General features: G+C 36.8%; 2 protein-coding genes and 1 long non-coding RNA gene across 4 annotated transcripts; all 3 read right to left on the reverse strand.

Moving 5' to 3' along the window:
• Positions 1-44: 44 nt before the first annotated feature.
• LOC122343174 lies at positions 45-1,823 on the reverse strand. The gene is made up of 3 exons (XR_006250694.1): positions 1,669-1,823; positions 1,426-1,585; positions 45-321 (listed from the first exon to the last, which is right to left on the reverse strand). It is a non-coding gene; the product is annotated as an uncharacterized LOC122343174 (long non-coding RNA).
• Positions 1,824-2,389: 566 nt separating this feature from the next.
• Positions 2,390-2,980, reverse strand: LOC122342264 (gastrula zinc finger protein XlCGF8.2DB-like). Its single transcript, XM_043236063.1, has one exon. It carries the CDS (start codon positions 2,942-2,944, stop codon positions 2,390-2,392), a length of 555 nt encoding a protein of 184 aa, XP_043091998.1. The 5' UTR covers positions 2,945-2,980.
• A 2,289-nt stretch (positions 2,981-5,269) lies between these two features.
• LOC122343109 (CD209 antigen-like protein D) lies at positions 5,270-7,993 on the reverse strand. 2 transcript variants are annotated; one of them, XM_043237446.1, is made up of 6 exons: positions 7,775-7,993; positions 7,350-7,471; positions 6,982-7,173; positions 6,302-6,426; positions 5,933-6,045; positions 5,270-5,836 (listed from the first exon to the last, which is right to left on the reverse strand). In XM_043237446.1, the coding sequence occupies exons 2-6, from the start codon at positions 7,450-7,452 to the stop codon at positions 5,707-5,709; spliced, it is 663 nt and encodes a 220-aa protein (XP_043093381.1). In that variant the 5' UTR covers positions 7,453-7,471; positions 7,775-7,993; the 3' UTR covers positions 5,270-5,706. The 2 variants fall into 2 exon arrangements, with proteins under 2 accessions (XP_043093381.1, XP_043093380.1); XM_043237445.1 differs by having other exon boundaries at positions 7,350-7,993.
• Between the last annotated feature and the right edge of the window lie 6,420 nt (positions 7,994-14,413).

Genomic DNA, 14,413 nt, shown 5'->3' on the forward strand with positions numbered 1-14,413 from the left:
CAATATGCTGTCATTTTAATTTTTGGGTGAACTGTTCCTTTGATTAACAAAAAAATTGGCCAAATTTTGCATTTTTCACTTTTTTTGTCTGTAGCTCAGAATTATCCCGCACACATTCACGCTTATTTTGCAAGCACTGCTCACATTACTTACTTGAACACCATTGGCCAGTGGGGTTACTATGGCGTAATAAGATAAGCCTTATCTATTCTGAAAAATGGGCTTTGCTGTGATTCTTACTCAGGGTATGCTTTAGCTTTCATAGCGACTTACACTGCAGGAAGTTGTTTCTGGTTCTGGGATCCATGTTGCTGAATAGAACTGTGGAAATCAGAGGACATGAACAGTGTTATTATGTCAAAAGAAAATGAAGTTCCATTCTACTAACTATTCCACTACCTAAAAGTTACTTTGCTGTATCAAAGCACCAACGTGTGAACTAAATGTAAGTACATATAAGGTTTGGTTTGGGTCACCATTGACTTCATAGCAGGTAAATAAAATACTGTGGAATTCAAAGGTGACCCAAAACAGCCTGGTTACATTCTTTCCTTCTCCAGTTTAAAATAGCTTTTAGGAACTGCTAAAAATTCTTTCGATGGACAGTAGATAAAACTATCACCAAACGTCATACTGGTTTGCCTTAGAAACTAGATAAGGAACATCCTGTATTTGCTGCTAGGCACTATTAAGACACAATAGAGACAAGGAGTAGCTAAATCTAACCACAAAATGGCTAAACTGGAGACACCGATCATCTCTGAGCCATTAAACCATCATCATCAACCATCTAAAGCAAAGCCAGAAAATGTTGAAAATATAACTTATCTAGACTGTTAACCAATGGCTGCGAGATCAAACTCTAAAGATGAAAGATTACTTACAACTGTTGTACATTAATTATCATGATGCAGAAGACCTGCTTCATGCCGCAAGCTTCAGTATCATGAGACGTTAAAACTCCAACATTGATAGCGATGAAGAAAACTGACTAATCATAGTGGACTTGTTTGGACATCTGGATAGCCAAACAACAACTGTCATGTATATGATACATTCTGTTATGTTTTCTCAAGATTAATTTCAAACAATGATACGCAGTTAAATGGGTATTTTTTGAATTCAGAACTAGTTATTTAACGCTAAGCATGCTTTCTCTATTAATTAAACGTCACATCACTATTACGATAAAATTGAAGGGTGATTAAACAATAACAGTGAACAGAATTGATAGTGACCAGTCATAGCTCATAAATGTACACTTTCTTTCAGACGTTCACATGCATTTAGTTTGTTACATTATAATTACATTACAATAATTGTTACATTTTGCATGACATTAACTAGAGCCCCACAAAATGATATTACATGTTACTCAAATATGAACAAAGTGTCAGCATTATTTTCTAGGAGTCTAGTTCATACCTTTTTCTCGGTCCTCTGTATTGCTGCTGATGCAGTATTGTGGGTACGTGTTTATAAATCATCCAGAGAGAGTTTCTCTTTCCATGATGACTTCTGTTTCCCGCACAGCTACACTTAAGTTTCTCTTTCTCAGAACTCAGGTGTGTATGTGTGGGTGTGTCTGCAAAATAATAAAACATTGACTACATTTCTGTCTCAGGATGACCCTTCAAGAATTCAAGTTTCAGAGAAATAAGACGACACCTTTAACCAGTAGTATCAGATAGCCACCATAATTTCATCAGCCGTGAATTGAAAGTGAAACCCGCTTTTCCCTCAACATTTCACATGGCATAAAATATCTTAATTTGTGTTCTGAGGAGCGACGAGTCTATGCGAGTTTGAAATAACATGAGAGGTCAGTAATTAATGAGAGCATTTTCATCTTGAGAGGTCCGGCGTCTGTAGCTAAGGTAAGTAATCGAAGCACGGTGTGTGATGTTGTTTATTTTTTTTCCTAAAGGAGACAAATATGAGATGTCCAGAGTCTCTTACCAAGGAGAAAAATCTGGAGCACCGTGTGTGACGATGAAGAGGTCTCATAAAACTTTAAAGAAAGTTTATTTTCTTGCATTTAGATCATTGACAGAATTCATAGACACCAAACACGATACAGGTGAGATTTCGTTAACTAGTGGTTCTATCGTGAATAGCAGCGTGTCTGACAGTATACAACATACAAGAACAACACCGACCTCAAGATACGAGCGTTCCTTTTTAGAAATGTTTGTCTGTAAATTAGAAAAGAGTCCTTTTCTATCCCCATTATGTGACAATTTGCGAGAGTGTTACTCTACAGTGATGGTACATGACAGGCTTTCCCGGGAAGACTCCTTGGATGTTCTTGTATGTAAAACCACGTAACATCTCCATGAGGTGCCCAAGGTTACCTTTTCAGCAGAAACTTCTCTTTTAGTGTGAATTCTCATGTGAGCGTCAAGGTATCGATTTTTGACCGAAACTCTTTCCACACGAGAGCAGCGCAAGGCTTCTCCTTAATGTGGATTTTCATGTGCCTGTTGAGACTTCCTTTATGAGTAAAATTGTTTCCACACAGTTGGCAGGTAAAAAGTTTCTCCGTAGCGTGTACTCGCCTGTGGGCATTGAGAAAGGCGAGGGGTTTCTTTCTAGAGTGGACTCTCTTATGGTAATTGAGGGTTCCGAGTTGACTGAAACCTTTTCCGCACTGTTTGCAGGTGAAAGGTCTCTCTCCGGTGTGGATTCTCAGATGGTGAATGAGGTTTCCATTTTGACTGAAACTCTTTCCGCACTGTTTGCAGCCGAAAGGCTTCTCTCCGGTGTGGATTCTCATGTGAGATTCCAGGTTCACGTGCTGACTGAAACTCTTTCCACACCACTGGCAGATGAAGGGCTTCTCTCCGGTGTGAACTCTCATGTGGACTTTCAGGTTTCCGTGAAAACTGAACCCCTTTCCACACTGTTTGCAGGTGTAAGGCTTTTCTCCAGTGTGAACTCTCATGTGCTTGGTAAGGCTTCCTTTGTGCGTGAAAGTGTTTCCACACTGTTTACAGGTAAAAGGGCTTTGGGCGTCAAGGTTTCCATTTCGATTGGAACTTCGTTCCAGACTGAGGAGAGCTGTTGTGAATTTTCATGTGCCTGTTAAGCTTTCCTTGCTGATTGAAAGCCTTTCCACACTGAAAGCAAGTGAAATAATTCCCAGCACCTTTCTTTTGGGCTCTTTTTCGCGTGGCAGTCTTTTCGGACTGTAAGGAACGAAGCGATTTTTCTCCACTGATGAAATCGTGAAGATTCCCGTTCTGATCGTTCTCCTCAATTTCATTCAACACGTCCCTCTCCTCTTTCGGTGCCATTAGGTCTGAGGTGGAACAACAAACCAAAAAAGTTAACCCGGTTTAATGGCTCAAAGCAATCAACATCAAAACAGGTAGATGTGTAATCCGTTCTACACCAGGTTATCCAAACAGTCGCCTCAACAAATCTTCAAGAAGTGTTTGAAGCTCCCCAAAGACATTCAATAGCTTTGGTGGGGTTAGAGCTAACCGTAAGACAGTGGTCCATCAGGATTGAACACCCCTATCCTACATCCACTACACTAAAGAAAGAGGCATTACAAGTAACAATAAATCAGGAAAAACGATGCAAATGCTTTGCTTTTCCAGTCTCCTAGTTTCTAGTGAAAATGTACAAATGTACGCCGAAAGGTTTAATTACGAGGCTCATGCAACGTTCTTCACAAATACCATTTATTTCTACAGAGCTGGACTTTTAAATGAAGGAGTTCAGATCTGAGGATGAAAACCAACCTATTTGCTCCTCATCTTCTTGTTTGACTCTGAATGCATCTTCTATCTTCACGTTTTCGCGTTCCTCTTTGACGAACGCCGTCTTCGCGCGCTCCTCTGTATCTTCACGGTTGGGCGTTTCTTACGACCTTCACGTCTTCACTCTCCTTTTTAATAAGCGGCATCTTTATTATTGCGTCACATGGGCGTCGGTTAAGCCCGGCAGTTTTTCTAGGTGTTTGGAAACTTTGTCCTGTTTGAGAAGAATAACAAAAATAATAATAATAATAATAATAATAATAATAATAAATAATAAAAGCAAATCAGCTGCCTAGTTCAGTGGTCAAAATACTGTAGCATTATGTAATAAATTATGTACTTAATTGTACTATTTAAAGACACAGTAAACGTGTATCATGAAAAGGGAATGATTTTAAATGAATAGTTAAATCTATAAAAATATGTACGCAATATTAAACCTTTGTATTAATAATTTATTAATATTATATTTTAAATTGTCCAAATATGATTAGTTTAGAAGAACATTTATTCAACATTAATTCCTTGTGTAATTTTAAAAGCCCATTTTAGTTTATAATATGCCTGATCGAGTTCACTTAATGTTCTTAAGATTATTAAAAGTATTTAACACGACTGTTTATCGTTGTCTTTTTAATAACGTTTTACGAATAATCGGCGTTTAACTTATTCACGAAATGAAACGCACCTTTTCTGTTATTAATACGAGGACGCGCTTTACTCGCGAAAATAACGTTATATTTGAATTTAACTAAGTATTACAGCAACTTCTGAAAACCCTCCCGCTGACAAAAGACTTGGCGTTGATTTACAAACTTAAACGCCGCAGACCTTTCTTCGGGCGAATCAGAAACAGACGCAGACGCGCGGCGCGCCTTTGTGGCGTCACACCACAAGACCAAAATAAAAGTCTCATTCACAAGCTAATATCCACAACATTCATATAATTACTTTTAGTTTTTTTTAAATGCATATTTGCAAATTTATGCCAATTGCATGAAGCTGAAGGACATCTGATGAAAGCTCAAAAAAATATTTTGTTGCCTCTTAGAGCCCTGAGAGTGTGAAATATATTCATTTGATTTACGTTTCTTTTTCTAACATAAAGACATAAAGAGTCATTTATTCTGAAGCAAGTTTAAAACCAAAAGTTAACTGCAATGTCAACTGTTTGTCAAAACACTTGCTCCAGTCTTGCGTAACGCAATTTCTAACCGTCCTTGCAGGAAATTACATCAGCATCGTTTTCGATACGAAACCTTAATTATTTAAGTAGAATTATATGTCAGTTATACTTTATCCACAATTGCTTATTTCACATCTATACAAATAATTAACATTTTTATGTTTTTTGGAGTACTATTTACTCATTTATCCTTTTAAACCAAACATTATTTAAAGTTACTTCTATTAATTTAAAATTGGCAACCAAATTTTATACGTTTACGTTTACTTTTTTAAGTAACACTTACTCTTTCATCCTTAAAAGTCACACGTTAAAGTTTTTATTCCATACACATTTTAATATTTCTGCAACTTTCTACAAAAGCGACATTAAACAATAAACAACAGTGTCAAAAACAAAGCATTTTTCACTTAATAGACAAATTCATAGAGAACATTACTGAACATAGACAATGTGTCAAAATTATGGACTTTTGTTGTGTTTTTTGTGCTCTGTGTGACATAGTTTATGTTCAGGAGTGTCTTATATATTGTCATCATCTCCCCTTTATAAGCTGCATTCAGTTTAGTGGTCAGCAAGGGTCACACGCGACAGGAACGTGTAATAAATGAAGTATCAAAAGAAATGGACAAAAAACAAATCATTTACATCGAAGGCAAATGGTAGTAAGAGAATAACGGAATGACTCATTAGATTTTGGTGTTTAAGTTGTTCGGAATATATAGGCTGTAAATGAACATGTATATAATACAGTCATTTTATATTTTTCCTCTCGCAGATCCATTTTAAAAGGTTAGAACATGTATAATCAAACAGTCCTGCTGAACCACTGAAAGCGCAGTTCTCATCTGTACCTCCATTAGGTTCTCCTTGTTTCCAGAACCTGCATCAACAGATCAGCATTAGATGTTTAGAGCTTTCTGTGTGATATGATACTGACTCACAATCATTTATTACATAATAAGCAGTGATTTCTCACCCAGAGTCAGAGGGCAGGGTGCTGTTATCAACCCATTTCCATGTTCCCTCTTCTTCACTGTCGGTCAGATCAATCCAGACGTCATTTCCATTGGATATCTTCTTCACGAAATCCTGAAAAGATGAAGAACAAAAATAAATTACTTTTCAACGGAAATCTCATAAACACACAATTACTAATAACTTAATTTCATATAAAATGTCTATAACATGACAGAAACAATAAGCATTTTTAGTTAATTGTTCATTATGTACCGTTGTTACATGAGAAGGTGTCTCTATACAAATCTTAAATTGATATTTTGTCAGATTTAGTTCATTTCTGGTAACAGATGTGTGCCTAGAATATATATAAGTTCATTTCACTCACTTGTTTTTGTCTGTTCTCTATGATCACTAGATCTGCTCCTCTCTCTGTACAGTATCTTCTGCTCTCAGTCCAGTTCTTCGTCTCATTGGAAACGTAGTAAACAGTGAACTGATAAATCCATCCATCTGTGAAGATCCATCTTAACTATCAGCACTTTGTTATCATTCACAAAAAAAAAGTAAACTATTTCATTCGGAGTAGACACGTGGCCTGAAATGAACTTACAAATACAGTTAAAGTTAAAGGAATGCAAAACACAAAAAAGAACATTCTGTCATCATTTACTCACCCTGGAATAGTTCCAAATCAGGTTTGGGGTTTTGGGTCACCATTGACTTCCATAGTATTTTTTTTTTCCTACTATGGAAGTCAGTGGTGACTATGGTGACCATTTTGAAGCATATGTCTCACTCCAAAGGTGTGAAAGCTGGCAAGCTGGCAAACCACAACACTCTGACCGTTTTCTTTTATGCTTAAAAGCGCTTGAACCCCGTAATCACCGCTGGCAGCCATATCTGTTACTTATTTTGCTTGTTAACCTACTCTTTGACTATCGAATATTACGTTTAGGACACAAAAGCAGTAACGGTAACGTTTGTTTATGTAGTTGCCATTTAAATTCCAAATAAACAAATTCTTTCTGTGATCATTTATCCAGTTCTAGTATAGCTGAAGAGTACCTTGAATAAACTTTGACAGTTCATTAAATTGACTTGAGCTGGTTAGAAGCTGCCGTCTCTCTTCTGCGTAGTTTGCGCCCGTTTTATGGATGTACACCCCCAGCGCAAAGACCGCGGTCAGCAGAAGAACACACAGCATCACCAAACACACCACAGCTGCTCTGGAGCTCCTGATCTTCACACCATCACTTCCTGAAGATGATGGATGCGACGTAAGTCAGATTACATCAACAGAAAACATACCAACTGTAGACTAACCACTTGTATTGTGTCCTTGTGTTTTGGGAATAAATACTGGATGACCTGGAGGTAAGTAAATAATCAGAAGATGTTCATTGTTGGTGAAGTTTTCCTTAAATCTCAGTTACCTGTGTGTTGAGGGACTGTTGTTTTGAAGTCCCCGGTGTCTCTTACAGTCTCTGCACTGTCGTAGATATCAACAATACTTTCTATTCGGTCTTCGGTGTCCATTATCGTAACTTCATTAATCCTATCATCAACAATTCTGGACATTTTTAGTGCTGGGAAAACATCTACAGTTATTTATTTATGACACACGATTTGAAAGCGTTTAAAAAACCTATAACTCAAACATTAAAGGTCACCCCGTGAAGTCGATTTGATGCTTCGGTGATGCTGAGTCTGAGTCTGAACTTCTCCCAAACAAGATTCCACTATCAGTTGAATATTGTCAAGATTCGACTATTCTGATTTAACTTTGTAGGTATGTCCCCAACTAAAGAATTTACATTTGAATTATATACTGAAATATATTTTTGATTAATGTTAGTACCTGTGAGTTTAGACGACTGGATTCTCAATCAGCGATTTTCTTCTGACCGCACCTCTTACGACATCCACATGTTTGTAGACGTCATCACTGTTTTGCCTATAAATAAATATAGGTATACGCTTTTGGACAGCTTTAGTGCCAAGACACTAACCCCGGTTACTCTCCTGTAGTGGACTGAGTTGAGTTCCTCCTCTGTATTCGTGTGGCAAGTGCGGCTCCGAAAGAAATCGTCTTTTGATTTTGCAAATGTTGACGCAGGTACTGATGTAAGAAGGAACTTGCAAAACTTTTAAAAAGGAACTCACTGTAAGAGGTCATGAATAATGAATCCTCAAAATCCACTTTAACAGCATATCAAGTTACACTGACATGCAGTGACTGTAATTACTAAGAAATAAATAGAGACCGCAGTATGTTATCAACCCACATGTTCTCGATGTTCCCAATGACTAGCTCTGGGTCTAGCATGTTCCCAACCATACAGCCATGACATAAGAACAAGCATGTTCTTGATACGACTAGACAAAACAAATGCCTCAGATGCTAGAACAGAATCAACGTGGAAATTATCCAAACTGGAACACTGCTTTAAAATACACATACAGGGAAGAAAGATGCCTTAAATCTGATGTTAACCTACATCCTGCCTCCTGAGAATCTCTAAACACGAGTGAAACACTACATTCATAGAGGCATACGGGAGAGCCCAAGTTAGTCTACAACAAGAAAAAACATTAGGACTTATGACTGAAATAACATTTCATGGCAGTACTCTCGTTATTATCCTTCTTGCGGCTGAAGATCTCGTCTGAACTGTTTTTGAGTCTGTCCACCTACTCATGGAGCCCATTAAAATGTAGCGATGCATGAATTGATGCTAACTCGGTCACTTCCAAACCAGGCAGCTAATAATGAATGCGTTGATCCGCATGCACTTATATTAGTCCACCGGGGAACGATTTCCACCCTATATTCTAGAACTTAGTGATGGTGTTGCAGACTTCGCTATTTAATTAGCTATTGAGGAACACGAATAATATTGCTAATAGTGAATGTGAATCTCCGTTATACCACGATTTCTGCTGCAAATGCTGATGATCGGAGTTACTTTTGCTTTTCTTGATGCAGCATGAATGACAAACAATGAAGAACAGAAAATCCAAAAATCTGCACTGAATTAAATTTGTAAGATTGTAATATTCAATTAATGGTATTTCTACATTTATTCCAATAATGTTACATGGATGTGAGGTGGATAGCAAATATGATAAATGTGTTAATAAATTAATAATCTTAAGACTTTAATAATGAACTATTTAACTATAGGATAGTTGCTATCAATAGCTTATCAAAATGCACAAACAATACCCAACGGTGAGCAAGAAGTAGTCCACGGATTACAAAATGTCTCTGACTGGTCACGGCCATTGGTTTAATAATCATCAGCATCTTAAATCCTCAAAAAATCCTCATCTATGTACATTTATAACGCTATTCTTTGTATCATATTACCAAAATACAAAATAAAATTGCGCTAACATGATAACATCAGTCCCTTTTTATCTTTTTCTTTTTGTTGAAAGTCTTTTGTTGTCTCTGGTAGTGGATTCGTAACGGTATGTAATAGTCATTTAATATTACTTTAATATTTAATATTACTTAATAGTACTACTCTCACAAATATATTTAAAAATGCTAAAACATGGATAATTTTCCCATCCTGTTGACCGACTGATAGCGCAGTTCTCATGTTTACCTCCATTAGGTTCTCCAGGTCTTTAAAATAGTAATGTAAATAATTGACTGACTGACTGAACGCCGAGTTCCATGTTCTTCGTAAGTTGCGTCATACGTCATGTTAAAGGTCAGCCAAGGAGCCGGAACTCGGTATTCTCGCAGAGAATAACAAGTCAGTTATTACTGTAGAATTTGAAAAGTAAAAATATTTTTGTTGGAAAAACCCATCGACCCGCTTCAGAGGACACATAGGTTAGATTTAAGTCACAGTATTTGTGGATATAATGGACGTTTGGGTTTAATGGACGTTATCCACGAGCATTACCAAGCTTAGAAGGTAACTCCACGAAAGTCAAGTACACCTTAGGATGGGTTCAGGGAGAGTAAAATATGGGGTAATTTTCATTTTTGGGTGAACTATTCATTTAAGTTACTCTCACTCATTTGTTTTTGTCTGTTCTCTATGATCACTAGATCTGCTCCTCTCTCTGTACAGTATCTTCTGCTCTCAGTCCAGTTCTTCATCTCATTGGAAACGTAGTAAAGACCGAACTGAAAGTAAATCCATCCATCTGTGAACAAATTATTAGCTCTTTATCGTCATTCACAAAAAATTATGCCACCTGTTTTGAGATTTTGTACATGGCTAAATGTATTTAGTGTAATGTATGTACATGTACTTCACATTGTCATTGAATATTTATGCAGTTTACAGTAAGGAATACCTTGAATAAACTTTGACAGCTCACTTTTGAACTGTACGTTTAGCTGAATTAAGTTGGTAATGTTAGTTAGTAGCTGTCGTCTCTCTTCTGTGTGGCTGGTGATCATAGTTAGTAGTTGTTGTCTCTCTTGATTGAAGGTGACACACAGCACTATGACTGAGATCAGCAGAAGAACACACAGCAGCACCAAACACACCAAAGCTGCTCTGGAGCTGATTTTCACACCATCGCTTCCTGCACATCAACAAACTCGACTTTACTTTACTTTATTCTCTTTATTTATCTATTTAATGGCACACAGCAACTAAAAACAGGAAAACGTAGTCATTAATGATTAAATGTGTGCTATTATGTTTGTGTGATGAAATGTATTAAAGATTCATCTCAGTACCTGTGAGTTCAGACGACTGGATTTCTCGATGTGTTGCGGCCAGTGAACTCTCTTCCAGATTGATAAATTTTCATACACATCATCTGCCCTTTTTCCATTTTCCCGGTGCATTTTCGGTGTCAAGAACACTAGTTGAGATACACTCCGTGTCTGTGGTCAGTATTTATGCAGAAAGGAAGTTCATCTTACCCGGTGTGTAAAATAAGGTCCAAATGCATATGTTTTGCACTCTTCACTTCCCTCAGGTACTGATAATAAACCGACAACACATTTCCTCAAAAAACATTTGAAAAATGTTAATAGATGTGATCAAAACACATTCGTTACCACAGTCTGCCTGTTCATGTGTAAAGTTAAAGGGATCTGTTCATTTTGAAAGTAATGAAAGCTTTAGTTTAGTTTGACGACTGAGCAGCTCTTCATTATTGTGATTATTCAATGACTTTTAAGAGGCTTGACTCTAAAGGAACTGTCAGTAATTTGGAAGTTAAAATCTTAATTTGTTTAATTTGTTGTTAAATAACAGACTGTCCGACTTCTTGGCTGACCTCTGACTCGATGCAAGTCATAGGTTAGACATTTTTTTTGTTACAAAATCCCAATGATCTGCTTCAGAGGACATGTCATGTCATTTTTGCAGTTGATTACTAGGTGGCGCTATTTCCTTTTAGATAGGCCTGTACAAAAAAAAAAAAAAAAAAAGCTTAGTTTCTGGCTTGAATATGTAGTTCTGGTGATCAACAGTAAAGGGATACGTTTTGCCGCTTCCAAACAGGAAAACCACCAACAATTAAAAATGCATGATTATATGGTTTCGTGGCTTTAATTGCTCTCTCAGGACTGGGGTTTATTTAATAGATTTTTGCAAAGAAATGTTGAAAAAAATATTTATCTGATACATTTTTACAGCAGTTTAATTCAGTGGATGTTTTCATCCCGAATACAGCGAAAAAGGTGGTGTAGACCACGATGTATTGTTAATTTTTTGAAAACTTTCAAAGCATGTTTGCTAAATATTTGTCAAAATGAGATTTGTCACAAAAATCATTTCATTTGCTGAAGTTTTAAGACTCAAAAGCACCCCATAGGGGAAGAAAATGTCCCCAACATAGCATAAGGGTTAAGCAACTTCATACTGAAGCAGCACTAAAACTATTTAAAAACTGGCCTACTATCATTGACTGAATTTTTTGTATACCTAGTGAGAGGAAGAACTGCACTTAGTAAAGAGTGACACCAAGTAGACTATTTTGTATAAAACAATGCCATAATTTTATGTATAAAATTTTTCCAACAGCGCGTGTTTGAACTTTGGCACTAAATGGTCCTTGTTAATTAGGAAATGTAGGCATTAGTAGTAATTTTACGGCTCCCTCTGCTGGCGTGGCGTTACATCAATACTCATGGTCACCAGAATGAATTCAGAAATATGAATTGGTTTATACAGCATACTTTTTAAACAATAATGCAACACTATGTATTGCTATCGAATTGTTTTATCTACAAAAAAGAGGAAAGGACATCTACCCTACCGATGAGGTGGTTCAGAGGTCGATATGAAACCTATAATTGTAGAAATGCACTTCTCTCCAAACGTACTGGGACCTCGAGGTTAGATTATTCTAATTGCTTATTGGGTGTTCTACACAGTTGATAAACTTCAGCTCGTCCAAAACGCAGCAGCCAGAGTCCTTACTAGAACTAGGAAGTATGATCATATTAGCCCGGTTCTGTCAACACTGCACTGGCTCCCTATCAAACATCGGATAGATTTTAAAATCTTATTAATTACCTATAAAGCCCTGAATGGTTTAGCTCCTCAATACTTGAGCGAGCTCTTATCACATTATAGTCCTGCACGTCCGCTGCGATCTCAAAACTCTGGCCATTTTGATAATACCTAGAATATCAAAATCGACTTTTCCTTTCCCTTTTCCTATTTAGCTCCTAAATTCTGGAACAATCTCCCTAACACTGTTCGATAGGCAGACACACTCTGCCAGTTTAGGGACAAATATAGCAACCTCTCGGACAAACCTTAACTATGTTCTCATCTTGCCCACTGAACTATTCATCTGCATATAAATGAGCGAATTTGTCATACTGATGTCATCTAGTGACGTTTAGCTCTCGGTTTTAGCTTATTTCAATTAAAGGCAGTTGACAACTTTACAGTTGTTGACAGACCATTGCAGTGATAAAGTTTCTCCAAGTCTCGATTGATAACAAATTCTTCTTCCTCTAATTCTTGCAGTGTTTTTGAGATGGCAGTATGCTGATTTAATTACTGCTTTGACATGACTACTGAAACTAAGGTCTGTCTCCAGAATCACGCCAAGATTTTTGACTTGATTTTTCGTTAGAGTCAGGATACGCACTCACCTTGAGAACTTCATCTTTGTTTTCAAATGCAATGACTACAGTTATCTTCTTATTTAACCCTAAAACTGGGAACGTATCCTGTGAGGTACAAGCATTTAAGAGGCTTGTGGTGAGAGATGGGAAAGTGCAGGTCTTATTTCTTCGTTTCATGTTGAAAAGGTGTTTTGTTGTGAATATTTAGATAAACTGACTTTACATATTTTGTACTCTTGTCTCTAAATGTTTGCATCTATGGGGATATTTAGGTGTATAAATCAAGATATAAAAACATATACATGCAAACACTCGCATATGCTCTGTCTCTGTCTTACAAATCTTTTTGTAATCTTGACAAAACATATTGTTGCAGAAATCCACCAGTCAAGGTTCCACAGGTTAATCACAAAAGCGATACTGTGACAGAATATTAGTGATTTCTGACAAAAATCTGTATGTGACGTGTATTGATGTGTAGCCCAGGGATGATTTTTGGTATAGGTATTTGGTGTACAAAATCTAACAGAAAACACAAATGAGAGCCACGGCTTTGTGTACAGTGGTTACCAAGGAAACCGTTTTGTGTCTCCTCCTACTGATCAACGACGTAAAATTTAACAAGTGTGAAAATAAACCCTTGATTTTAGGCTGCAAACATGCAGGATCATCAAGAAAAGTAATGTTATGAAAAAAAAAATTGTAAGTCTGGCTTTTATGCTCATTTTACAGTTCAATATGTTACTATAGTTATTTTAGAGTTTAAGATGCCATAAGGAAGCCGTTTTGGTCCCTTAAATTCATCAAGGTTAAATGGTAACTAAGGACTTTGTAGTAACGCTTAAGTGAAAAAATGAACTCTAATCTACGTTATGATCTATATTGTCTATGATCCTTTCGTTTATGACTATCATCGTTTTTTGAGTCTGGTAGACCCGGGAATTCCCGTAACTCATTTAGAACATGCACTAGGGCTTCCCCTACATTAATACACCTAGAACAGGGATTGACATAAAAACTAATCTTTGGCGGGAAGCGTTGTAATCTAAATTATGAGATATCTCGTCAATGGCAGGGAAAGAGTTAAGGGGGATACTTGATGACAGCCCTGATGGTTCTTTAAAACAAACAAACACAAAAGGTTAGCTTTATTTTTACAGCGTGGCAGAAGGAATCGTCCCCACAAAACTACTTCCACAGTGTTGAAATTTGTGTTGAGTACCGCTTTGGTGTCGAATCTGCAATCAACACGATTTTTGAATCAAACCGCTTTAGTTAGAATATTTTAAATTCCCCAGTGAAAGGATTAAGCAATTTCGAAATGCATTTAATTCAAAGTTTTTATGATATTTATGAAATTAAGGAATTTCAGTCATAGTTTTTAAACTTACAAAATAACATTAAAACTGTCACTGCCGTTATGATATGGAC

Source organism: Puntigrus tetrazona, chromosome 4 (genome assembly GCF_018831695.1).
Source record: "Puntigrus tetrazona isolate hp1 chromosome 4, ASM1883169v1, whole genome shotgun sequence".
Classification (NCBI taxonomy): domain Eukaryota; kingdom Metazoa; phylum Chordata; class Actinopteri; order Cypriniformes; family Cyprinidae; genus Puntigrus; species Puntigrus tetrazona.